Genomic DNA, 25,107 nt, shown 5'->3' on the forward strand with positions numbered 1-25,107 from the left:
TTCTCCTAATACCAAATACAATGGTGCCTTCCTGTGAATCTGCACCTGCCAGAAACAAAAGCCTCTTCTCGATGCTCACAAGCTAGAACATCAAGTCCTGGGTTGAAGCAGCCAGAGAGCTGGGGCTGCCCACTGAGGCAAACCATGAGGCTCCTGACAGCAGACACTAGAGCCCCGGGGTAGAACTGGCCATGTGCTGGGTGGGGCCTGTGACACCACTTCTGGGAAGTCTGAGCTTCCTAAGCACTTCTTCCTCAGGATGAGCATATTTACAATGAAACGAAGCTGGGATTGACAATCATAAGAAGCAAAAGAGGGAGCTCAGGCAATACTAACCTTACAGTAGGCCAGAGCAGTTCCCACAAAAGGCCAAGGTGTTGGCCCAGGAATTCCCAGCTTCTTAAAAAGTCCATGTGTGGAGGTCCCATATCTATAAAGTGAAAGAGAAAGCCAGGTCACAGGGATGGTGGAATAAGTGCTGAGGCTGGCAGTCACTGACACAGAACTGGGACAGGGAAGGGAGGGAGGTAACATGTAGGCCAGAAATAATAAGAGCAATTCCAACGACAATAATTACATTCCTTCATCATCTCCTTCCCCACCTCCACTGTGAGACCCACAAAACGTAATGATGACTAGCTAAGGGCAACCGAAATCTTCACGGTCCCAATCCTAAAGTGACGACTTGATAAGTGTTTCCGCACGAGTGCTCCTAAAAGGGTCATGCTGATCTCTTCCAGGAAATCCACTCATGCCATTTAGTAAATGACTCTTCCGTAACTTTCTCTAGGGAGAAAGAGAAAAAATTTCTGCTCCAATGATGAGATTTTGCTTAAGTATATCCACTCAGTAATAGAGGGCTTGTGAGAGCCTACCATGAAAATGTGCTGCAGTTTGCTCAGAGACTTTTGTGGTTTTCCTTCCTTGTAGGACCTATCTCGGTGTGAGATCTGGTCCTTCTGAAATCTATGCTCGTTGAGACACCTTGAGCAACAACAGTGTTCTCATTTCTGTACAATGAAAACTGTGTCCAAGGCTCCACTTGCCTCACTGAAAAGTGAGATGCTTTCAGCTCCACCCAAGTCTCTGTTGTCAGGTACTCTGGTTCTCCTGAGCTGCAGAGAAGGGGGGCTGACCCATATGTGCCCTAAACAATACCATATAAAAGAATCCGTAAGGAAACAATCCATTTCCAGACCATTCTTCCCCTCATGGCATCTGGTCCCTCAAGCTATGATACTCACCTGCTCAGCACACTGCCAGGTACACTCTTTTTTTTTTTTTCAAGATGGTCACTCACAAAGCAGTTAGTTTACCAACTCTGTGCAACAACTGTCTCAGAAATCCATTACAGATGGTGCTCCCTATGGCAGGCTTGTCTACAATCATCTTTCATGGGTCATGTGCGGAATCCCACAACTGGGGTTCTGGATCCTTGCAAGCCTTCCACTTAGGTGTTGCTGACAGATCGCAGAGTGGAGGAAGAAGACAGGCTGAAGGAGGAAGCTGCCAGAAACCATTTTACCCATGAACTTGCTAGGCCTACAAGGCTAACCCCATAGAGGCAATTTAGGAAAGTATGGCGGGAACAGATGCTAGGTAGAAACGGCTCAACAAACCCTGAAGGTGTTTTCAGCTAACTGATAGGGGGCCTTCCAAAGTCCAGATACCTCCAGTCAACAGCAGAATACATGTTATGCAACATAAAATGAGTAATGATAAAATATTCCAAGATTGGGATTAAGACCTTATCTCCTCTTCTCTGGAGGTGAGCCTTTAAGATAGTACAGGTTCCAGATATTCTGTACAAATCCAGCAAATTGTATATTATGTAATCAAATAATCCCCCAAAATTGCATAAAAGGACCTGGGTTTGAGGCACCAGCAGAGGCACCTCAGCCTGGCCCAGCTGGGTGTTTGGATCCTTTTTCCAGAACAGTGGATGCAGGAGTACCTACTGCCAGAAGCGGGGGTGGCCTAGTCCCACCTCCATTCTTTCCTTGCTATCACCAGCACAACATATCAATTCCTCTTTCTGAACATTCGACATGCTCCATGAACTCCCAAGTGGGGCCAAGCAACTGAGTGATGTGACCCAAGGAAAGATCTGGTCTAGTGTCTAAACTCACATGGCTCCATAAGAAGGCAGAGGGTGGGCTGGGTGAATTTTTCTGATTCTTTCCAGCTTCCCTCCTCTTGGTAGAGTCATGTTGCACTTGGTACAAATGAAGGGGTTAAAATAAAGCCACTCATTTTTCTTGCCTTTACATTGCACTGGCATACAGAAGGCACTGTCTACACGTAATGACACCTGGCTACACCAGTGTTTTCTAAGTCTACAGGGTTGTTTGCCTGGTGGTGACAATATCCAGTGACAGCCCCACTGCAAGACAGACTACACACGGTGTGGCTTATAGGGTGGCCCTGTCCCCTGGATTCTAGCAGATGAGATGCTAACCCTGCAGTCCCATGACAACCTTCTCTAGGAAAAGGATCAAGGAGTAGCTCTCAGAGGTCTGCTCTGAGGGAGGACTATTCTCCCACTCCATCCCCAAGTCCTACCTGGATGCCTCTCACATCAGTACTGGCTCACAGTCCCACTACTCACCTGTGCTGAGAGGTTAAAATAATCTGCGGGGCCCATGTATTGAAAAAATAGACAATCTGTGACATAAAAGTGTGTGTGGGTACACCAAATTCACATTGCCAACATCACTCTAGAAGGCTGAGGTCATCTATGTACCTTTATAGTCACAAAAGCTGAACCAACAGCCCTGTTGTATCGTTCAGAAAGAACATGCTGGAAATAGTCTTATCTCAGTAGAAGACCTATTATTAAATAGAATGAAATTAAACCATATCAATTCATCTTAAATGTCATCACACAGAAAACGTGTTGCATGATACTTGGCATTCCTAACCTTTTTCTCAGAAAATGAAAATGAGGTCTCCATGTTTATGCTCCTGTCCTCATGATTTCCTACACTTCAAGAAAGTGAAATTGAAACAGAGGTTAAATGTGACATGGAGGGTCCTTCCCTACCCACATTGTGAAACTAAGTCTTTCCCAACCTGTTCCGTGATACCAGAAATCCCACCACTGACAAGAATTCCTCTGCTAGACAGGTTGAGTCTTCCTATTGTACTGTAACATACAGGCAAAAACACATTTAAAATCCAAATTGGCTTTCAGGGCTCTGTCTTTGTGGCTGCTGGAAGATTTCATATCATGGGTAAAGAAATCTCCATACTGGGGCGCCTGGGTGGCTCGGTCGTTAGGCGTCTGCCTTCGGCTTAGGTCATGATCCCAGGGTCCTGGGATCGAGCCCCGCATCAGACTCCCTGCTGCACGAAAAGCCTGCTTCTCCCCCTCCCACTCCCCCTGCTTGTGTTCTCTCTCTCTCGCTGTGTCTCTCTGTGTCAAATAAATAAACAAAATCTTAAAAAAAAAAAAAAACTTAAAAAAAATGTCTATACTGATGCTAACCTTCCTAGAGACTGGAAAGAAAAGGTGACATGAATACAATTTTAAGAAATCTGCCAAGTCTCCTCAGCTCTAAAGATGCTCATTTAGGGGTAAAGTGTTCTGTATATTATGGGGGGCAGGGTGGTAATGGCCAGGAGAAGGGCAGAAAAGAGGGAAGAGGCCAGTCAGGAGAGGAAGGCGAGGCATCTGCAGCCCCCCTGGAAGTCTGGGTGCACCAGGTGCCCTGCGTCCATGATGCCTGGTGGTGGAGAGAGGGGAGTAGGAGCCACCTGAGTGACACAGGCGCAGTCCTTCTACACATCTCTTGCAGTGGACAGAGAGGAGAAGGTGAAGATAATGAGACAAAGACCCAAGGCACTCCCTCTGCCTCCAGAATCCCCCACAGCTTGGAAGGCGGTGAGGACCCCAGAGCACCGGGGCCTGTTGATTTTACTCTGCCTCTGCTGAATTCTGCTGGGTTAGTCCAGGTCCCAACTGGTAGTCAATCAGAAGATCATCCCTAGGAGCAAATAATGTCACTCTAGCTCCTAGCTACAGAAATTGGAGTTGGGGTGTGGGGGCTTCAGCAGATCAGCAGATCTGATGAGGTCAGTAATAACGCTTTATGTGTTCTTAGCATGTTTGAAGCACCCAACACTTGAGCAGCTTCCCCTTTGTTAACTTTTCTGATCCTCAAAACAGGCGAGGAAAACGGGGTAGATGCTGATTAGCAACCCAAGTCCAGGGTTCCAGAGGCAATGAGCCTGGACAGTTACTCACAGATAGAGGAACACGAGGCCGGTAGCCAGGAGAAGCCAGGTTTCCATGGAAAAGCTTGGGATCAGGTCCATGGCCACTTTTCCTCTATGAATTCTCTTTCCTTTCGTTCAGCAGGGTTGCTAGTCTTTGCTGGCCTGTGTGTGCGGAGCTTCCGTTCCCACCAGTGGTGATTCAGTGACGCTGGAATGTCTCTACCGAAAAAGGGGCGGGGCTAGAGCTACAGCCAGTAGCAGGGCCCCCCCGAGCTCCACCCGCAGGTGCCCCCCCAGTCATGCGTGCTGGCAAGGCATCCTGCAGACTCCCAGTTTGACCTCCAATGAGTTCCTACTCTGTGGGAAATCAATAAATAACTCAGTGTTATCAGTAATCTCAAAGGTTAGCGAAACTCATTAAAGTCACTCTCCTTAAATCTCTAACCCATCCTTGTCAGCGTGGCTCCCTGCACCCCTAAATACTTGAAACTCTTCAAACAAGAACGTGTAGATCTACACATCTTCACCCATGTAGTTTCCTCTGCCTAAAAATGTCCCTGTGCCCCCTACAAGGATCCTACTCATCGTTCAAACCCAGCTCCGACAGAATCCCCTCTGGTAGAGTCTTCCCTCACCAATCTCCTTGAACACATATAACCACTTCATCCTCTGGGAAACTTCTGTCCCCCCAGCCCCAGTTCTATGATTACCCTTTCTACCCTCCAGCCCTGGACACCTATTAGCCTTAGATAGAGAGCTTCTCAAGGGCGCCGTCTGTGTACTCATCAACATTAGGAGCCTAGTCCCCCACAAAGCACTATATGCTCAGGGGGCATCCAGAAAGGTTGGTGGAGTTGAGTTGGTATCGGTGAAATTGTGCCCGCATGGCCTGAGAAACTGGATTATATGGCATACCTATGGAATCCATGGGACGATGGAGCCCTGCAAATAGATAATTAGCGGCTCCTGGGTGGCTCAGCTGGATAAGCATCTGCCTTTGACTCAGGTCGTGGTCCTGGGGTCCTGGGATTGAGCCCCATGTCAGGTTCCCTGCTCAGCAGGGTGTCTGCTTCTCTCTCTTCCTCTGCCTGCCGCTCCACCTACCTGTACTCTTGCACGCGCGCTCTCTCTCTTAAATTTTTTAAAAATAGATAATTAAGAAAGAAGTGGCTGCCATCTTGAATAGCAACAATGGACAGACAGAGGAAGCTGGAAAAACCTTACCCCCAGGGAAAGTAGGAGAGAGAGACCAGGAATTCTGAAATATTTCTGCCCCCTTTTGGTGCCTTCACTGGTGACCGTTCAGCGGGGTCATGCTATTATCCCTGTTTACAGATGTAGAAACTGATACTCAGTGACTGCCTTGTGTTTCCAACAGCCACTGATCACAAGAACAAATTGTAAATAAGCAAACATGAAGAGAGACTGAAAAGTCTGTGCTCTGCAACACCAGCATTCAGTGCTTGCCCTTCCCTGACAAGGGTCCCTGTGGGAAATAGTGAGACCCAGGCTGCAACAGCAAACTGGTTAAAATTCTGTCCCTAACTCCATGGCGATCTGCCCAGCAGCTTCTTCGTTCGTCTTCCAGAACAAAGACTCCACCTCATCTCAGCAGGGAAGACAGATGCTAGTCAAGATGATAGTAAGGGGGAACACTACATCAAAAACTAATGATGTAATGTATGGTGAGTAACATAACAATAAAAAATTTCTTAAAAAGATGATAGTAAGGGTACTGTTGTATGGGATTGCCTCCCTATGTTCCCCAGCAGAGAAGTACACAGAATACACACAAACAAGGAAGACTCCTGTCATCTGATAATCTGGACAATTTTATTCTCTCACCTAAACACAAAGCTTTTCTTATTTTACTTGGAAATCAGGCCTCTGTGGGAACTAATGTGGTTTCATCCTTCTCCAAAATGCATGCTCAGCTATGACGATTTCATAACTAAGTCTAATATGAGCATCCACCTGCCCTATTCACCTGAGGGTCTGCTCCATCTGGTTGGAATCTACACTAACAGCGACAGGCTAGTCATTGCTGGGGACTAAAATGCAGCTAGCGCCAGACCAATACAGATGGCCTTGTCTGCAAGGGGAAGTAATGGAGGCTTGAGCTTTGCTCCCCATCCTTCCCCAGAAGGAACACCTGACACGAGGAGACTCGCATCCTCAGAGTTGTACAGAAGGTGTGAAGGGGGACACTGTGTGCCAGAAGGACATCCCAAACACCCCATGGCTCTCATCTACTCCTTCCTGTACTAACATGCTCATCATGTACTTTCCATACTCTGCTCTAAATATGTGGGGTAAAAATATAACTAAGACCCACACATCATTCCGGTTGAAGATAGAGGAAACTAACAGATAATTATAGCACAGCCAAGGAAAAGTAACTGTTTCCTCCTCAACAATGAAGGATTTATCTGCTTTCTCAGTCTCCCTAGCTATTGGTCAAAACTGAATCTCAAATACCATTCAGGGAAGCCTGAGGCTCAGATATCAGTGTAGGTGGACAGGTTGTCAGAAACTCAGCGATGCAAGGAGCCCTGGCTGTCTAATAGTCTCATCCCTTTGTATCGTGAGCCCACATGGCGCCTCTTCTCTTCTCAGAAGCTGGGCCTGATTTCTTTCTACTGGCCAAGAGAACCGCTCACAGTAGGAGACCCAGTGTTGTTCTGGAATGATTTGTGCCTCACATTCAAATTGCACAGGTCACAATCTCAAGTGTGCAAAAATGAAAGCCAGATTATGTGTCTGTTCCTAAGCTGTCAAGCTCCCATTCCTCTCAGTAAGGCCAAATTTGATCTTGCTAATTCTGGGTAACCAGGGGGTATCTAAGTGTTGGTGGCTGGGCCCTGTGGTTGGTGTGGCAGTGAGGAGGTAAGTGACATTCCTGCCATAGGAAGAGTTGGGCCCCTCTCCCATTGTCATTCGATATTGGTTGGGCTCTATATTGCTGCATTCAGTCCATGGGCCAAGCACTAAATATTAAGAAGTCAAAATCCTTATGTTATGAACCTGACACTCTAAAGGGATGAGACACACTAAACAAATAACCACACAAGCATGGAGCTATAAATCAAGACCTGCTATAGGGGCGCTTGGGTGGCTCAGTCGGCTAAGCCTCTGCCTTTGGCTCAGGTCATGATTCCAGAATCCCGGGATTGAGTCCCGGGATGGAGCCCTGCATCAGGCTCTCTGCTCAGCAGGGAGTCTGCTTCTCCCTCTGCCCTCATCCCACTTGTGCTCTCTCTCTCTCTCTCAAATAAAATCTTTTTAAAAAATCTACTCTAAAGTAATGGTTTTGGTATATCTGGTGACTTTGCCCAGCTAGATACCTGACCCTCACAAGCCCTTTAGAAAGGTTCGCTCAATATGAAGTCATAAAGAGTTCAACTGGCGGCTGAGAGAGGACAAGAGTTATAGAGTAACCCCAAATGATGCAATGTAGTTTCTTTTAGCAAGAGGAGGAGACATAAGTTCAAGCCTTAGTTCAAACATAGGTAAAGGTTTGGAGTTTGCTGGATGTGGAATGCCTGCTTTTTTTCTTCTTACTTATTATGCTTAAATGGCTCTTTCTCCCTCCTGCTCTATGAGGAGCCACTAAGGTTGTACATGATCAGAGACTTCATCATGGATTCTAATTGGAGCCTGCCATGTCTGTCCAGCTGTGTAAATGGCAGGGAGCAGGACCATGACACCTCACTTCTTCCCACTCCCCTAGGACTTAAACCACCCATAGGATGAGAATCCACTTGTCCTCCTCCACCTAGTGGGCAGAGTTTGTCTCTAAACGGTTCCCCAAGTAGAGTACCTTGTGGGTCAATAATTGCTAAAACCCAAAAGAACCAACCACAGGAGTAAGGAGAGCTCATTCTCTCTTTACCAATACAGTGTTTTTATAAAATTCAGTTAGGATTTCTAGGCAGAGCCGCGATAAGAAAGGAGAGTGAAGCATTTCACTTGAGGGCAAAATTGCCAAAATCTCAGTAATCATATAAACGATATACTTTATTTGAATATAATACTTTTAAAAGTCAATATTAAAACAATAAGGGATAAAATATCAAAATTTTAAAGAAAAAACCCTCTTACACTTTTGCTGGGAATGCAAGTTGGTACAGCCACTCTGGAAAACATATGGAGGTTCCTCAAGATGTTAAAAATAGAGCTACCGTACAGCACAGAAATTCCACTACTAGAACTTTACCCCAAAGATACAGACGTACTGAAAAGAAGGGGCACATGCACCCCAATGTTCATAGCAGCAGTGTCCACAATAGCCAAACTGTGAAAGAAACCAAGATGACCTTCAACAGATGAATGGATACAGAAAATGTGGTCCATATATACAATGGAATATTACTCGGCCATCAGAAAGGACGAATACCCGTCATTTCCTTTGATGTGGATGGAACTAGAGGTGATTATGCTAAGTGAAATAAGTGAAGCAGAGAAATACATTTATCATTTGGTTTCATTCATATGTGGAACATTAGCAATAGCATGGAGGACCACAGGGGAAGGGAGGGAAAACTGAATGGGAAGAAATCAGAGAGGAAGACAAACCATGAGAGACTCTGGACTGCAGGAAAAAAAATGAAGGTTACAGAAGGGAGGCGGATGGGGAATGGGATAACCGGGTGATGGGTATTAAGGACGGCATGTGTTATGATGAGCAGTGGGTGTTATATGCAACTAATCAATCACTGAACACTACATCAAAAACTTATGATGTACTGTATGCTGGCTAACTAAACATAATTAAAAAAACTAAATAAATAAACCAATAAATAAATAAATAGAGACATGAAGTCTCTGACCATTTACAACCTCTCTCTCTCTCTCTCTCTCTCTCTCTCTCTCTAAATATATATATATATATATATCAATATATATTGGTAATTTGCTACAACAAACAATGGGAAGGAGAAAACTAGAGAATAATTCCAGGAGGTCCATCATTTGACCAACAGGGTCTCCAAAGAAAGAATAGAAAAAAATGAGACACATGGGGTGCCTGGGTGACTTGGTTGGTTAACTGTCACACGTGATTTTGGCTCAGGTCATGATCTCAGGGTTTTGAGATTGAGCCCTGCATCAGGCTCCACACTGGGCATGGACCCTGCTTGGGATTCTCTCTCTCCCTCCCTCTGGCCCTCCCCCACCACTCGCATGTGTGCTCTCTCTCTCAAAAAAAAAAAAAGAAACAAACAAACAAAAAATTAAAACTGAGAGAAAAAATACAAAAAAATTTCCCAGGACTAAAGAACAACAGTCTCCAGAGTGAAAAGCCAATACACTGCACTGTCCAATAGACAGCCCCTGGACACACATGTGGCAAGTTATATTTAAATACACATCTATTAAAAATAGATAAAATTAGAAATGCAATTCCTCAGCCACACCAGCCACATTTCAAGTGTGCAATAGTCTCATGTGGCTGGAGGCAACCACATTGCACAACACAGATACAGAACATTTGCATCACTGCAGAAAGGCCTCTTGCGGGCACCTGGGTGGCACGTCAGTTGCGTGTCTGACTCTTGGTTTCAGCTCAATCATGATCTCAGGGTCATAGGATTGAGCCCTGGGTCAAGCTCTGCACTCAGCTGACTTCTGCTATGAATGAGATGCAGTCTAAACTGGATACCCTGACAGCCAGGGTAAATGAGGCCGAAGAATGAATTAGTGAGCTAGAAGATAAGATGTGAGAAAAGAAGGAAGTTGAGGAGGCCTGGGATAAACAGCTAAAAGCCCATGAGATCAGACGAAGAGAGATGAAAGATGCCATGAAACATTCCAGTGTCAGAATTACTGGGATCCCTAAGGGGGTGGAGAGAGAGAGAGAGGACTGGAAGGTACATTGGAGCAAATCATAGCTGAGAACTACACGAATCTGGGGAAGGAAACAAGCATTCGTGTCCAAGAGGCAGAGAGAACCCATCCCAAGATCAATGAGAATAGGCCAATGCCCCAGCAGAGCATAGTAAAACTTGCAAATCTTAGAACCAAGGAAGCTATCCTGAGAGCAGCTGGGGGAAGAGATTTCCATATGGAGGGAGGAACATCAGAATAATGTCAGACCTGTCCACAGAGACCTGGCAAGCCAGAAAGGACTGGCAAGACATATTCAGGGTACTAAATGAGAAGAACATGAAGCCAAGGATACTTTATCCAGCAAGCCTGCCATTCAGGATTGACAGAGAGAAAAGGAGCTTCCAGGACCGGCAAACTGAAAATATATGTGACCACCAAGCTGGCCATGCAAGAAATATTGAGGGAGATTCTATAAAAGAAGAAAGACCCCAAGAGTAATATAGACCAGAAATTTACAGAGACAAATCTATAGAAAGAGGGACTTCACAGGCAACATGGTGGCACGAAAATCATATGTTTCAATAGTCACTCTCAATATGAATGGCCTAAATGCTCCCATGAAATGACACAGGGTTGCAGATTGGAGAGGAAGACATGACCCATCCATATGCTGTCTACAAGAGACTCACACTCAAGAGAACCTAAAGATACATCCAGACTGAAAGTGAGGGGATGGAGAACCATTTTTCACGCCAACGGAAAGCTGGAGTAGCAATTATCACATCAGACAAATTAGATTTTCAACTAAAGACTGTAGTAAGAGGTACAGAGGGACACTGTATCATTCTTAAAGGGTCTATCCAACAAGAAGATCTAACAATTGTAAATATCGATGCCCCCAACATGGGAGCAGACAACTACATAAGCCAACTGTTAACCAAAATAATGAGACATATTGTTAATAATACTTTAATAGTAGGAGACCTGAACACTCTACTCTCAGCAATACACAGATCATCTAAGCCGAAGATCAACAAAGAAACAAGAGCTTTGAATCACACACTGGACCAGATGGACTTCGTAGATGTATACAGAACATTCCACCCTAAAACAACAGAATACTCATTCTTCTCGAACGTACCTGGAACTTTCTCCAGAATAGGCCACATGCTGGGCTACAAAGCAGGTCTCAGCGGATACCAAAAGATTGAGATTATCCCCTGAATATTCTCAGACCACAATGCTTTGAAAGTAGAACTCAATCACAAGAAAAATTTGGAAGGAATTCAAACACTTGGAAGCTGAAGACCATCCTGCTTCAAAATGTTTGGGTCAACCAGGAAATTAAAGAACTTAACCAATTCATGGAAACCAATGAGAATGAAAACACATTGGTCCAAAACCTATGGGATACTGCAAAGGCGGTCCTAAGGGGGAAATATATAGCCATCCAAGCCTCACTCAAAACAATAGAAAAATCTGGAAAACACAAGCTAACTTTACACCTTAAAGAACTGGAGAAAGAGTGACAAATAAAGCCTAAGCCAAGCAGGAGAAGAGAAATCAAAAGATTAGAGCAGAGATCAGGGAATTAGAAACAAGAAATACAGTAGAGCAGATCGATGAAACTAGAAGCTGGTTCTTTGAAAGAATTAATAAGATCGATAAACCACTGGCCAGACTTAGGCAAAAGAAAAGAGAAAGGGCCCAAATTAATAAAAATTATGAGCGAAAGGGGAGAGATCATAACCAACACCAAGGAAATAGAAACAATTATTTGAAATTATTATCAAGAACTATAGGCCAATAAATTAAACAACCTGGAAGAAATGGATGCCTTCCTGGAAACCTATAAACTTCCAAGACTGAAACAAGAAGTAATTGACAATCTGAATAGACCAATAACCAGGAACAAGAGTGAAGAAGTGATCAAAAACCTCCCAAAAAACAAGAGTCCAGGGCCTGACAGATTCCCAGGGGAATTCTACCAAACATTCAAAGAAGAAATAATACCTTTTCTTCTGAAGCTGTTTCAAAAAACAGCAACAGAAGGGAAACTTCCAAACTCCTTCTATGAAGCCAGCACTACCTTGATCTCCGCACCAGGCAAAGACCCCAACAAAAAGGAGAATTCCAGACCAATATCCCTGATGAATATGGATGCCAAAATAGTCAACGAGATCCTAGCCAAGAGGATCCAACAGTACATTAAATAAAAGGATTATCTATCACGACTCCTGGGATGCAAGGGTGGTTCAACATTTGCAAATCAATCAATGTGATAGAACATATTAACGAAAGAAGAGGCAAGAATCATACGATCCTCTCAAATGATGCAGAAAAAGCATTTGACAAAATACTGCATTCTTTCCCGATTAAAACTCTTCAGAGTGTAGGGATAAAAGGATGATACTTCAAATTCATACAAAACCAACTATGAAAAGCCCACAGCAAATATCATTCTGAATGGGGAAATGATCAGGAACACGATGAGGATTTCTTTTTTTTTTTTAATTTTATTTTATTATGTTAGTCACCATACATTACACCATTAGTTTTTTTTTATGATTTTATTTATTTATTTGACAGAGAGAGAGAGAGACAGTGAGAGAGGGAACACAAGCAGGGGGAGTGGGAGAGGGAGAAGCAGGCTTCCCACTGAGCAGGGAGCTGGACATGGGGCTCGATCCCTGGACCCTGGGATCATGACCTGAGCCGAAGGCAGACATCCAACAACTGAGCCACCCAGGCACCCCTACATCATTAGTTTTTGATGTAGTGTTCCATGATTCCTTCTTTACATATAACACCCAGTACTCCATGCAATATGTGCCCTGCTTAATACCCATCACCAAGCTAATCCATCCCCCCACTCCCCTCCCTTCTAAAACCCTCAGTTTGTTTCTCAGAGTCCACAGTCTCTCATGGTTTTTCTCCCCCTCCGATTTTCCCCCTTCATTTTTCCCTTCCTACTATCTTCTTCTCCTTCTCCTTCTTCTTCTCCTCCTCCTTCTCCTCCTTCTCCTTCTTCTTCTTCTTTGACATATAATATATTATTTGTTTCAGAGGTACAGGTCTGTGATTCATCAGTCTTACACAATTCACAGCGCTCACCATAGCAGCTACCCTCCCCAATGTCCATCACCCAGCCACCCGATCCCTCCCACCGCCACCACCCCAGCAACCCTCAGTTTGTTTCCTGAGATTAAGAGTCTCTTATGGTTTGTCTCCCTCTCTGGTTTCATCTTGTTTCATTTATTCCTCCCTTCCCCTATGATCCTCTGCCTTGTTTCTCAAATTCCTCATATCAGTGAAATCATATGATACTTGTCTTTCTCTGATTGAATTATTTCGCTCAGCAGAAGACCCTCTAGTTCCATCCACGTCACTGCAAATGGCAAGATTTCATTTTTCTGATGGCTGCATAATATTCTATTGTATATATATACCACATCTTCTTTATCCATTCATCTGTTGATGGACATCTTGGCTCTTTCCATAGTTTGGCTATTGTGAACATTGCTGCTATAAACATCGGGGTGCACGTACCCCTTCGGATCCCTACATTTGTATCTTTGGTGTAAATACCCAGTAGTGCAATTGCTGGGTCATACGGTAGCTCTATTTTCAAATTTTTGAGGAACCTCCATACTGTTTTCCAGAGTGGCTGCACCAGCTTGCATTCCCACCAACAGTGTAGGAGGGTTCCCCTTTCTCCGCATCCCCGCCAACATCTCTCATTTCCTGACTTGTTAATTTTAGCCATTCTGACTGGCGTGAGCTGGTATCTCATTGACATTTTGCATTTCCCTGATGCCAAGCGATGTTGAGCACTTTTTCATGTGTCTGTTGGCCATTTGGATGTCTTCTTTGGAAAAATGTCTGCTCATGTCTTCTGCCCATTTCTTGATTGGATTATTTGTTCTTTGGGGTGTTGAGTTTGATAAGTTCTTTATAGATTTTGGCCTTTATCGGATATGTCATTTGTAAATATCTTCTCCCATTCTGTCGATTGTCTTTTCCTTTTGTGGACTGTTTCTTTTGCTGTGCAAAAGATTTTTATCTTGATGAAGTCCCAATAGCTCATTTTTGCCCTTGCTCCCCTTGCCTTTGATGAGGTGTCTAGGAAGAAGTTGCTGCGGCTGAGGTCGAAGAAGTTGCTGCCTGTGTTCTCCTCAAGGATCTTGATGGATTCCTGTTTCACATTTAGGTCTTTCACCCATTTGGAGTCTATTTTTGTTTGTGGTAAGGAAATGGTCCAGTTTCATTCTTCTGCATATGGCTGTCAATTTTCCCAACACTATTTGTTGAAGAGACTGTCTTTTTTCCATTGGACATTCTTTCCTGCTTTGTAGAAGATTAGTTGACCATAGAGTTGAGGGTCCATTTCTGGGCTCTCTGTTCTGTTCCATTGATCTATGTGTCTGTTTTTGTGCCAGTACCATACTGTCTTGATGATTATAGCTTTGTAATAGAGCTTGAAGTCCAGAATTGTGATGCCACCAGCTTTGCTTTGCTTTTTCAACATTCCTCTGGCTATTCGGGGTCTTTTCTGGTTCCATACAAATTTTAGGATTATTTGTTCCATTTCACTGAAAAAAGTTGAAGGTATTTTGATAGGGATTGCTTTAATTGTGTAGATTGCTCTAGGTAGCATGGTCATCTTCACAATATTTGTTCTTCCAATCCATGAGCATGGAACGTTTTTCCATTTTTTGTACGACGAGGATTTCTTATTATCGTACAACAACTTCTTGGTCTCGCTTAGGTAATGAACTTCTCTGAGTTCAGTCTTTCTGATCCTCACCCACCATTTCCCTTTCCCTGCTCCTCCCAGAATGAGCTCAGGATGTCTGGGGATGTGACTTCTGGGCTGGGAAAGTGGGCCTCAGACCCTCTCTCGGCCCCGGACCTTAAAAGTGACACCTGCTCTCTGCCCTGGTTCTACAGAGGGTCCTTGATGGTTTGTGGCTGTGTTCAAGGCTCTATAAGGACTGGGAATTGCCCCTGCTGACCCGGGCCTTTCTCACTGGTCCCCGGGTCCCAGCCTCACCATCCCCCCAACTTTGCTGAGAGTGTATGGTCACCGCTGTGTGTTCTCTAGCCCTCCTGTGACCGGCATGTACAGGCCCACTATTATCATCCCTGCATCACAGTTGGGGAAACTGAGACCCTTAGGGTTGAATAACTAGATCCCCCATCTCTTTCTGGCACAGGTGGTTTTGGATCCAGGCAGAGTCCACCCCTCAACCAGCACAGCCTAGTGGTGGCAGTAATATTCAGCCTCCCAACAGAGCAGTTGCTGGGACCCCACCTCTCTACATATAGGTATATATACCCCCCACACACACTCCCTTGGACCCAAACCCCTGTACACACAGACACACATGCCCCCATGTACACACATCCTGTGCACACAAACACACACAACTTCTAGACACATACACTCCCCTGTACATTCAAACACATATCTAAACACACACACCCTTGTACAGAAACAGCCACACACACACACACACCTAGACACACACACTGCTGGACACAGACACACCACCACCACTACCACCACCGCCACCTCATCCCTGCCTGGCAAGCCCAGCTGACAGTCAACCCCTGGACAGTCTCCTGAGTTCCCTGCTGTGGCATCCAAGATAGCCCAGCTCCTCTGTCTCTGGATTAGTTATTACTCTGTAACAAAGTACCCTAGAACACAGTGGCATAAAACAATAATTTTATTATCTCAGAATCTGTGGCTGAGCAATTCAGAAGTGACTCGGCTGAGTGGCTCTCACCTTACTCTCATGAGGCTGTGGCCAAGCTATTGCCTAGGGCTGTCATAATCTGCACGCTGGACTGAGCTGGAAGGTACATCAGGTAGCTCACTCGTGGACCTGGCAGGTCAGCACCAACTGTAGCAGGAGGTCTCAGGTGCATGCCACGTGGCCACTTAACTGTCCTCACAACATAACAGCTGACTTCCCCCAGTCAAGTGACCAAGAGGGGCAAGGTGGAAACATCTTTTTCTCTTATGACTCGGCCACAGAGTCACACACCGACATGTCCACAATATCCTCCTGGCTTCCCAGGCCAGCCCTGTTCATGGGGCAGAGACTACACACCAGGAGGAGAGACACTGGGGTGCTCTTCAAAGTTGGCTACCCCTACAGCCACAGCATGCTAGGGGCACAAACCCGTGGTGTCAAGGAGGTCCGGCATGTGACAGGTTTCAATAAAATCAGTCCTCTCCCTTCTTCCATTTTGTCCTGATCCATGGGACTCCAAGACACCTGCTTGGACACCAAATTCTTAGACACCAACACTCCTTTCTCTGAGCTCACCCACAACCCCACTGTTGCCTCCTTGATTCACTGCAACTGAAATCTGATGGCTTCCTCCAGTTCACCCCAATTGTTACCTCTCTTTTGACTCCACTGAAGTGAAAGAGGGGTATCGTAATGATTTAATGTGGCATGACAGACCACCCAAAAGGATTGGGCAATCTTTTATTTTACCCATGAAAAAATGGACTGGACTCAGATGGCCAGCCCTTGCTTGGAGTCTCATGTGGTTGCAGACAGGCTGGGGCTGGGGTCATCCTGAAAGCTCTCTTCATATGTCTGGGTTGGAGACACTCAAACAGTCTGTCACGGGAGAGGAAACAAGCCCCTGAATTAGCTAATTGTGACTCGACATTTCTCTGGTCCTGCCTATCTTTGACCCCCAAAGGTTTAAGCAGCTCTCATCCGAGCTTTTCATGCATCCTGGACACTGCACAGCCTGGACAGGACCAGACACCCTGAGCAGAACTCTGGCACCAGAAAAACAATTCTAAGAAGGGCTGGAGAGAGCCCATCTGAACACAGTGGAGCTTTTACGGCAGTGTATCCCTGCCCCCAAGACGGCCCACTCCTAGTTGTGATGACTATGAACCATAAAACTAAAATCTGCCAGTTGTTTTACCAGCCGAAAGGGAGTTAATCAGGAATAAATGAGAATTGCAATCTGGAACAAACAGGCTGCCGCAACCATAGCCAAGTCTGAAGAACAAAGGGGAGGTATGTTTTTCAGGAGAGAAGGGGAAGCTGGGAAGGCTGTTACAAACTGGAGTCCATTGGAGAACCCAGGAGTGAGAAAGTGTGGTGGCTTCTCATTGGCAGAGCTCTTCTTGGGGAGAAGAGGTGGTGGATTGTGGTGACTTCTTCCTCCAGCTGGATAATAAGGTAGAGCAAGGTCAAGTCCCTGGGAGGTCAAGTCCATCACTTCCTGTTGGTCTGGCTGGTAGGGCGTGAGGGCGCCCCCTGCTGAAACCTCCCCACTCTGTCTCAGTGAGCTTCACATATTGATTATCATCTGACAAAGGCACTTCTAGAAGGGGGATGTTTATATCGTTCTTTGGAAAATTCCTGGACAACATCAGCTGAGACATTAACATCTTCACAGTTAAACCTTTGTGAAAGATGTCTGCAATTACTTTCTCAAATGGCAGACTGAAGCCGGACTCGACAGGGATGGAACCCAAATGTCCAAAAGAACATGGCCTCCTGAGGACAGAGGATAATACAGCTATGAAAGTAATAGCTGACATTGATTCCATCCTCGCTGCGTGCTCCGAGGTCTGTGTCCTAAACACCTCACACATACATCATCTGGTTTCATTGTCATGTCAGATCGGCACTGGCAATATGCCCCTATTTTACACAACCTGAGGCACTAAGTACCAAGGCGGGAAGTGTTAACTAATTAGCTCAAGGTCCCATGTAGAGGAGGAAGGTACCAGACTCCTGTCACTGGGCAGCATACTCACTCATCCCCCAGTTGCTGGCAGTAGTCACTCTTATGAGCTCACAGCTGTCCCACTCTCTGGAGAATCACTCTTGGCCAAACTGAGTCCACTTCACCTAGGAGTTTGTGCCTCCTGGGGTTGGGAGGGCGGTCTATGACCCACTGATGGGGTACAAAATGCCAGCCCCTGCCTCACAGTGATATCCACTCTGTAATACAATTCTGGCTCCAGAGCTCCCCATGACATCGGGCTACCCCCACCGCAGCTTTGCTCAGCTTGTCCTCTTGCCCTACCCAGCTCCCCCCAATCCTTTCTCCTGAGAGCACTCTTGCAGTAGACCATTTGCTCCAGAGCCCCCACCTCAGGCACTACTTTTACGGACCTGACCTGAGACAACGACAAAGCCCAAGCTAATTTGTGCACAGTGGCATTCAGCTACGGGGCATACAGGTGCTGAAATGTGGCCCAAGTTCTGTGGGTCCAGCTATGCAAAGGGGACACCTTTTCCTCATTTACCCAAAGCCACTGATTGATCTAGACTCAGCCCTGGACTAAGCTGGGATTGAAACCACAGGAGCTCCAGCTTCAGAGCACCCCATGTCTCAATCACTGTGTGGTGCTGCCTCGTTGTATTAAACAATACAAGTCAGACTAAGGCAAGGATCGGGGAGATCTGTGGAGGCTCAAGCTGCTTTTGTGACCCACTTCTCCCGAAAACAATCACAGCCTTCTAGAAGGGTCTCTTCCAAGAACTATGTTACTGACACATCCCACGGTAAATGCTGACATGCTAGTATTCATAATCCCCTGTAATCCCTACAAAGACATTCTCCCACAAAGTCAGGAAGTGGACGCTGACACATTACTCCAAGTAACAATCAGAGTCCGCAATTCCCCAAACTGTCCCCACAATGTCCTTTATAGCAGAAGGACCCCGCTCACACATTGAGGTTACATGTCACCCCTCCTTTGTCTCTTTACTTCAATCTGGACCACTTCTTTAGTTTGTCTCTGGCTTTTGTTAAAAAACAAAATTCCAGCAACTCAAGTTGAACATCTCATTGGTTTTATTAAGCGATTCATGAATCGGCACCATCTCACCTGCCCAGTAGACAGATGCTCCCAGGAGGTGTACAAAATGCAGGGTTTTCTAGAGTGGAGGGTGGGGCAGGAAGGGCACAGAGGGAAAAGAAAGCATTGCTTCAGGCTAGGACACCTTCATTCTGGGGGATGGACTTGCAGGGTTTGTATCCTGCAGATGACTCATTAGTGCCAACAGGAAATTTCAGACTACCTTTAAATGGTCATCTTCTTGGGATACTTTTTTTCTTTTTTCTTTTTGTAGACTTATTTACACATATATTATAAACACCCAGAAGGCACTGTAACTGTCTTAATCACTCAACATTCATTGGATTTACCTACACAGTTCCTCTTTTCATCATTTTAGTGGTTCCATCTAGGTTTTTCTTCTACCTGAACAATTCTCTCCAGTATTTAACTTAGATCTGGCAATAAATACTTTTTGTTTGCTTGATTTATTTTGGGTTTTTTCTATTTTTTATAATGATTTATTTTATTTTATTTTATTATGTTATGTTAATCACCATACATTATATCATTAGTGTTTGATGTAGTATTCCATGATTCCTGGGATATTCAATTGAGGTAATTACGCATTGTTTGCTGTGTGGTGGGGTTGGGGGGGGCACAAGTGACTCCAATCCTGGCTTGTTTTTTTCTTTTTTATTGTTTTTCAGGACTGTGACTTTGAGGAAGATTACACACCAGTTACAGATTAGGAGTAGATAGTCCTTTATTTTGGTTTGTCTGACAATTTGGGGGATTTCTTTTCAGGTTTGCCTCCTCAGCAAGAATATCCCCGAGGTGACGCTGGGTTCCTTTCACCACATCCTATCAGGTGATGCTCCATCACTTCCTCCTGTTCCTGATGAGGCTCACTGGTCTGCCAGGTCTCTGCTCTGTGAGCTACTCTTTACTCAGTAACTCATGGCTGTCTCAGCTGTAGTACTTTGAAACTCTGTGACTGTCCTCTTCAATTGTGATCTATCCCTGTATTTATTTCCACATGTATGTACTCGATTTTCCAGTTTTAGTCAATGGGTTATAATCTCTTCCTATCGTTAGTGACCGTGATGCCCAAATGGTGCCTGATGGGTGGGTGAAACCCCTCACAGTAGCTCTGTGTCCTGTGGATATGTCCCCATCACTTTGTAGCACAAGATGCTCCAGGCTCATCACGTGCTCTCCCAGCCTTCAATCAGCCATTTCTCTGAAAAGCCCTAGTTCCTTTCAGTCAAAAATGACATTTATAAGCCAAAAATGGGCACAACGTATGCTCATTGCTCTTACAATGTCATGTTTCTAAGAACTGTCTGTGGATAGAGGTAGGGGATATGTGTTTTTACACAAAGACATCACACACACATTTCTCTCTCTCTCTACCAATCTATCATGTATCCATAGGAAAGCATGACACTTCTCCAACATTGAGAAACTCCTGAAACCATGTAGCTTTCATATATTTACTTATTTGATCAATCCCCTTTCATGTAACTAACCCTCACTCCATCCCTTAACACTCATGTATGCCCCCACCATGCTACTTGGGTTCTTCACATTGTAGGCAGGCTCCAGGAGCTCCCGCCAGACCAACCCTCTGTGTGGGCCCCCTTCTCACCAAGCTTGGGCTCCCACACCCATGCCAGGCTGCTCTTCCATGTGGACACCCTCTTCACCCTACTCAGTTTCTAACCTGGAGTCACTGTGACTCCCTTCTCTACCCCTGACCCCCACTGTGGGGCTGCCTACTTGGCTGTGCCCCTCCTATGTCTTTAGGACTGAATTATCTAGGAAGGAGGGCAAAGGAAGGGAAGAGAGGAGAAGAGAAAGAAGGGGTGGGGAGGGGAGGGGAGGAAAAGGAAGAATCCTGTGCAGCTTCTGATACCAGCTGAAATGGACAAATGCTTTTAGCCTTTCTGTCCAGTCAACCGGCCAATCAACTATCTCTGAAACCATGTTCATTGTGTCGGGACAGTTGGGAGCTGAGGCTGGAACACAAAGAGAAAGCATGTTCCCTGCCTACCAGAACGGCAGGGCACATGAGATGAAAACAAATCATATAATACAAGTGTCTCAATCGAGAGTTGTAAAAAACATGTGCTCCAAAACCTGTAGAATTAAACTATGAACATACTTTCTGAGCCATGGGCAAAGTCACAGTGGATTAACTTTCACCTATCTTTTTTTTTTTAATTTATTTGAGAGAGAGAGAGCATGAGCAGGAGGAGTGACAGAGGGAGAAGGAGAAGCAGACTCCCTGCTGAGCACAGTGTCTGATGTGGGACTCGATCCCAGGACCTTGGGATCATGACCTGAGCTGAAGGCAGACGCTTAACTGACTGAGCCACCCAGGTGCCCCAACTCCCACCTATCTTTGCATATCACATTGGAGTTCTGAACAAGCTCCACCCACTCAGTAACTATATGGTCAAAATACTCAGTCATTGGCTCTCACTCATCAGTTCTACGGATTCCCTGTCAATGTGCACGAAACCATCAGTTAGTACTTTTGTAAAGAGATGTTGATTGGCTGGCTCAGTGTGTTATTTAATGTAAAATATTCAAAATAAGACATGTGATATAAATATCACCACCACAGTCATGACACGAATTCTTGTTTTCATTAAAGTTTGTTGATAAAATTGTTGAGAAAGTTTTATTCTTGATCTCTGCTCAGGGGAGTAGTTGGTACTAACTGGGGTAGTGTATGTGAACAAGGCAGGCTGAGTCTACATCTCTGGCAATTAGTATCACCTCCTTTACTCTCCACAATATATAATGCTCCACACAGACAGCAAAAAAGCTAAATGAATGTACAGAATCCCTAGCCATCCGTCATGGGCAGTACATGAAGGCCATCTTCATTTCTGGGTTTTACTCACAAAGAAAATTGAAGTCTCTGGTAATCTGGGATACAGCTTCTTGAAGAACAAAGGGGAAGTCTTTAGAGAAAGTCAGGCTCCACTCACACTCCCATCTCTTGGCTCAATCTTGAGAACAATGGGTTTTTCTGGTTTAATTAACCCTTGAGTACTTAATTTCAGGGGGATCTGCAACAGTTAAGCATACGAGAACCAACAAATGAAACCCTGCCAACAACAGAAGCAAAGCAGGCAAGATACATGAAGGACAATAATGCATTACAAACATATAAATACTATTTTTAGATTCATCTATCTCTGATTCTTTAAAATTACTCTGTAAGCTGTCAAAACGGAGCATGGAAGCATTCATCCATCACTCTTTCAACAGAACATCTATTGAATACTTACTCTGTACCAGGCTGGAGACACACTCATATTGGCTGGTGTTTGTTTGTTGTTGTTGTTTTTTTTTAATTTTAAGAAAAAAGGATGAGTGTTTAAAATTTAAAACAGGTTCTTAGCCATTGTGGCAAACAATTCCAAAAAGTGCCAGAGTTAATTTTCATATGTGGAAACTTGAGTGTTTATGACACATTTTATTGTGTGGACATCCACACTGCTAAACATCTTGTCACCTCTGCCATGGAAACACCCATTCATGATGACAGATTGGGATGGGATGGGAGCACAGCCTGACTGGAGCCAGGCTTGCAGAAGGTGGAGCCAAGTAGCCAGGATGGCCTGGACCCTGGGAGTCCCTCCCATCAGGCAGACATGCTTCACACCACTGATTCTCAACCTTGCTTGCCCTTGAGAATCATGGGGGCACTTTTAAAAGCCACACTCTGGGAGAATTACATTAGAGTTTCTGAGATGACCTGGGCATCGGATTTTTACAAACCCACTGATTCCCATGTACAATGAGGGTTTGAGAACCTCGGTCACTAGAGTGTTTGTAAGTTATGGTGGAGAAGAGGATCCTTCAAAAGTCACGTCATGGTTATCACTGCACGTCATGACTATGCACAACATGTTCCCTTCCTTTCAGTGGACTTGAAAGAAATTTAAAATACTGCTCAAGATCATAGGTCTGTGCATAATGATGTCACATGAACTGCACTGCCTATATGACCCTTATGATTGGGGGGTCATAAACCACAGATGTGGCACTCAAGAGCTGAACTTCCCTTCAAGGTCACAGATGGCTCTAAATAGATTCTCTGGCTGATAGAACAAAGTACTAAGGATAAATGAGCCCCCCACACACACCACACACACACGACACCTATTCCGTATCTCTTAGTTTCAAAGAAAAAACAAAAACAAACAATAAAACATTCTTTTTGCAGAAAGTTCTCTCTCTGACCTGTGTTTCTTCACAAGGTTTGAAGGAGAAGTTCTGCAGGACTCTGACCAGGGCAAGTTTCATGTTCATGATCGCAAACCTCATCCCAAGACAGTTTCAGGGTCCAGTTCCAAAAGGCAGGTATGTATAAGGATTTATGTTGTCCTTGTTCTTCTTACTGAACCTGGTTCCACATTACAAGTTGGAAACAAGTTAGTGAAACATAAAAACCACAAGAGCTACATATTCAGGGTTCTCAACCAGGGGTACATAGGAAATTTTGATGGGCTGGTTACTGAAGTCCTGCTATGCTTACCTGCTGTGACAATTATAAGCTACAGGTCGTTGGATACCCCTTCCCCTAGGGGAGCATTCAGTCTTGCTGAAGAGATGAGAGATGAATGCTGTTGAAAAGATTTATCTTAAACACTAGAATTATATTTAGGGTGGTGAGATGTTCACACTCTGATAGGCAAGCAAGAAGTGAGCCTGATTGAAGGAAAGGTAGCATTCTGCCTACACTGATTGACATTGGTCATCTATCCATGGAAAAAGGAAGCAGGAGAAATGCCTCCCATGATTTACATTGTTATTTTTCCCCTATACTTCCCTACCCTCCCTGCTAAGACCACCCCCAACAAATTAAACAGATCAGATTTTCAGATGATTTACATAGGCACGTGATGCTCTTCCACTATAATCATACTCACGGATATGAATAATCACTATACTTACTGAGTTTTTGTCTATCTGTTCCACAAAGCTATAAATTCTTTGAAGGTTAGACTTACACTTTATTCAAAATTCATTCCTCCATATTTATATCAAGGAAACATGTGTTTTGGGGGAAATTGATAACGGCATTGTGGTGAGGTATTATTTAAAACTCGTTATATTATGGGGGCGCCTGGGTGGCTCAGTCATTAAGCGTCTGCCTTCGGCTCAGGTCATGATCCCAGGGTCCTGGGATCGAGCCCCTCATCAGGCTCCCTGCTCAGCGGGAAGCCTGCTTCTCCCTCTCCCTCTGCTACTCCCCCTGCTTGTGTTCCCTCTCTCACTGTGTGTCTCTCTGTCAAATAAATAAAATCTTCAAAAAAAAAAATAAAATAAAATAAAACTCATTATATTATGGAGAAGATGCTGAAACGTTTACAGATGATATGCCTTAAAGTAATATGGAAAACAGATAAGGAATTATAATGGTGTGTGGATGGGGCAGCTGATATGGGTTCGTGGTTTTTGGGCAGGTGATGGGCACATAGAGATTCATTAAAAGTATTTCATAGACTTGTCTCTATAGAATATGCTTGTGCATATGTCAAAAATTCTCCACAGTAGGGGCACCTGGTGGCTTCTTTGGTTAAGGGTCTGCCTTTGGCTCAGGTCATGATCTTAGGGTCTTGGGATCAAGCCCCACGTTGAGCTCCCCACTCAGCCGGGAGTCTGCTTCTCTCTGGTCCTCTGCCCCTCCCCCCACTTGTGCTCTTTCTACCCCTCCCCCCATCTCTCTCTCTCTCTGTTTCTCTCTCTCAAATAAATAAAATCTTCAATAAAATTATCCATAATAGGCATTTTTAATACATGGATTTCATACTGCCTGGCACAGTCCCTGACACAGGGGTGCCTCAGTGGTGGAAAGAAGCAGCAGCGCTCTGGGGCTGTGATCCCAAGCCTTGTGCTCCTCGCTTTCCTGTTTATTGTATTGGTGAGCAAAATTTGGATGAGAAATCAAAGGCTGGGGATTGAAAGCGAGGAAAGCGAGGACTTTAGCAGAATTCAAGCTGCACCCAAAGCCACACTCTGCTCTGAATGATCAGAACGGAAAGCTCAAGACCCCTCCAAGGAGGATGTCTCAGACGGCTAGAGAGCAGATGAGCTTGCTATGGATGAACCCCTGATACTGAGAGAGGTGGGAGCTGACACAGGACTGCAGCCACAGACAGCACAGGACCTTTGCGCACCTCTGTCCTCAGGAGGCTGTTCCTCCT

General features: G+C 44.9%; 1 protein-coding gene across 1 annotated transcript in view; it reads right to left on the reverse strand.

Annotated features, from left to right (window-relative positions):
* Positions 1–4,317, reverse strand: part of LOC114203807 (cytochrome P450 3A12-like) — a 32,693-nt gene extending 28,376 nt beyond the window's left edge. The window contains exons 1-2 of the mRNA XM_088016701.1: positions 4,247–4,317; positions 337–430 (exon numbers count right to left, since the gene is read on the reverse strand). Coding sequence (XP_087872827.1) covers positions 337–430; positions 4,247–4,317 — 165 coding nt within the window. The remainder of the gene's footprint in view (positions 1–336; positions 431–4,246) is intronic.
* Between the last annotated feature and the right edge of the window lie 20,790 nt (positions 4,318–25,107).

This window comes from Eumetopias jubatus, unplaced genomic scaffold (genome assembly GCF_037043125.1).
Source record: "Eumetopias jubatus isolate StellerSeaLion01/CBP00866 unplaced genomic scaffold, mEumJub1_p1.0 scaffold_12, whole genome shotgun sequence".
In the NCBI taxonomy this organism is placed as follows: domain Eukaryota; kingdom Metazoa; phylum Chordata; class Mammalia; order Carnivora; family Otariidae; genus Eumetopias; species Eumetopias jubatus.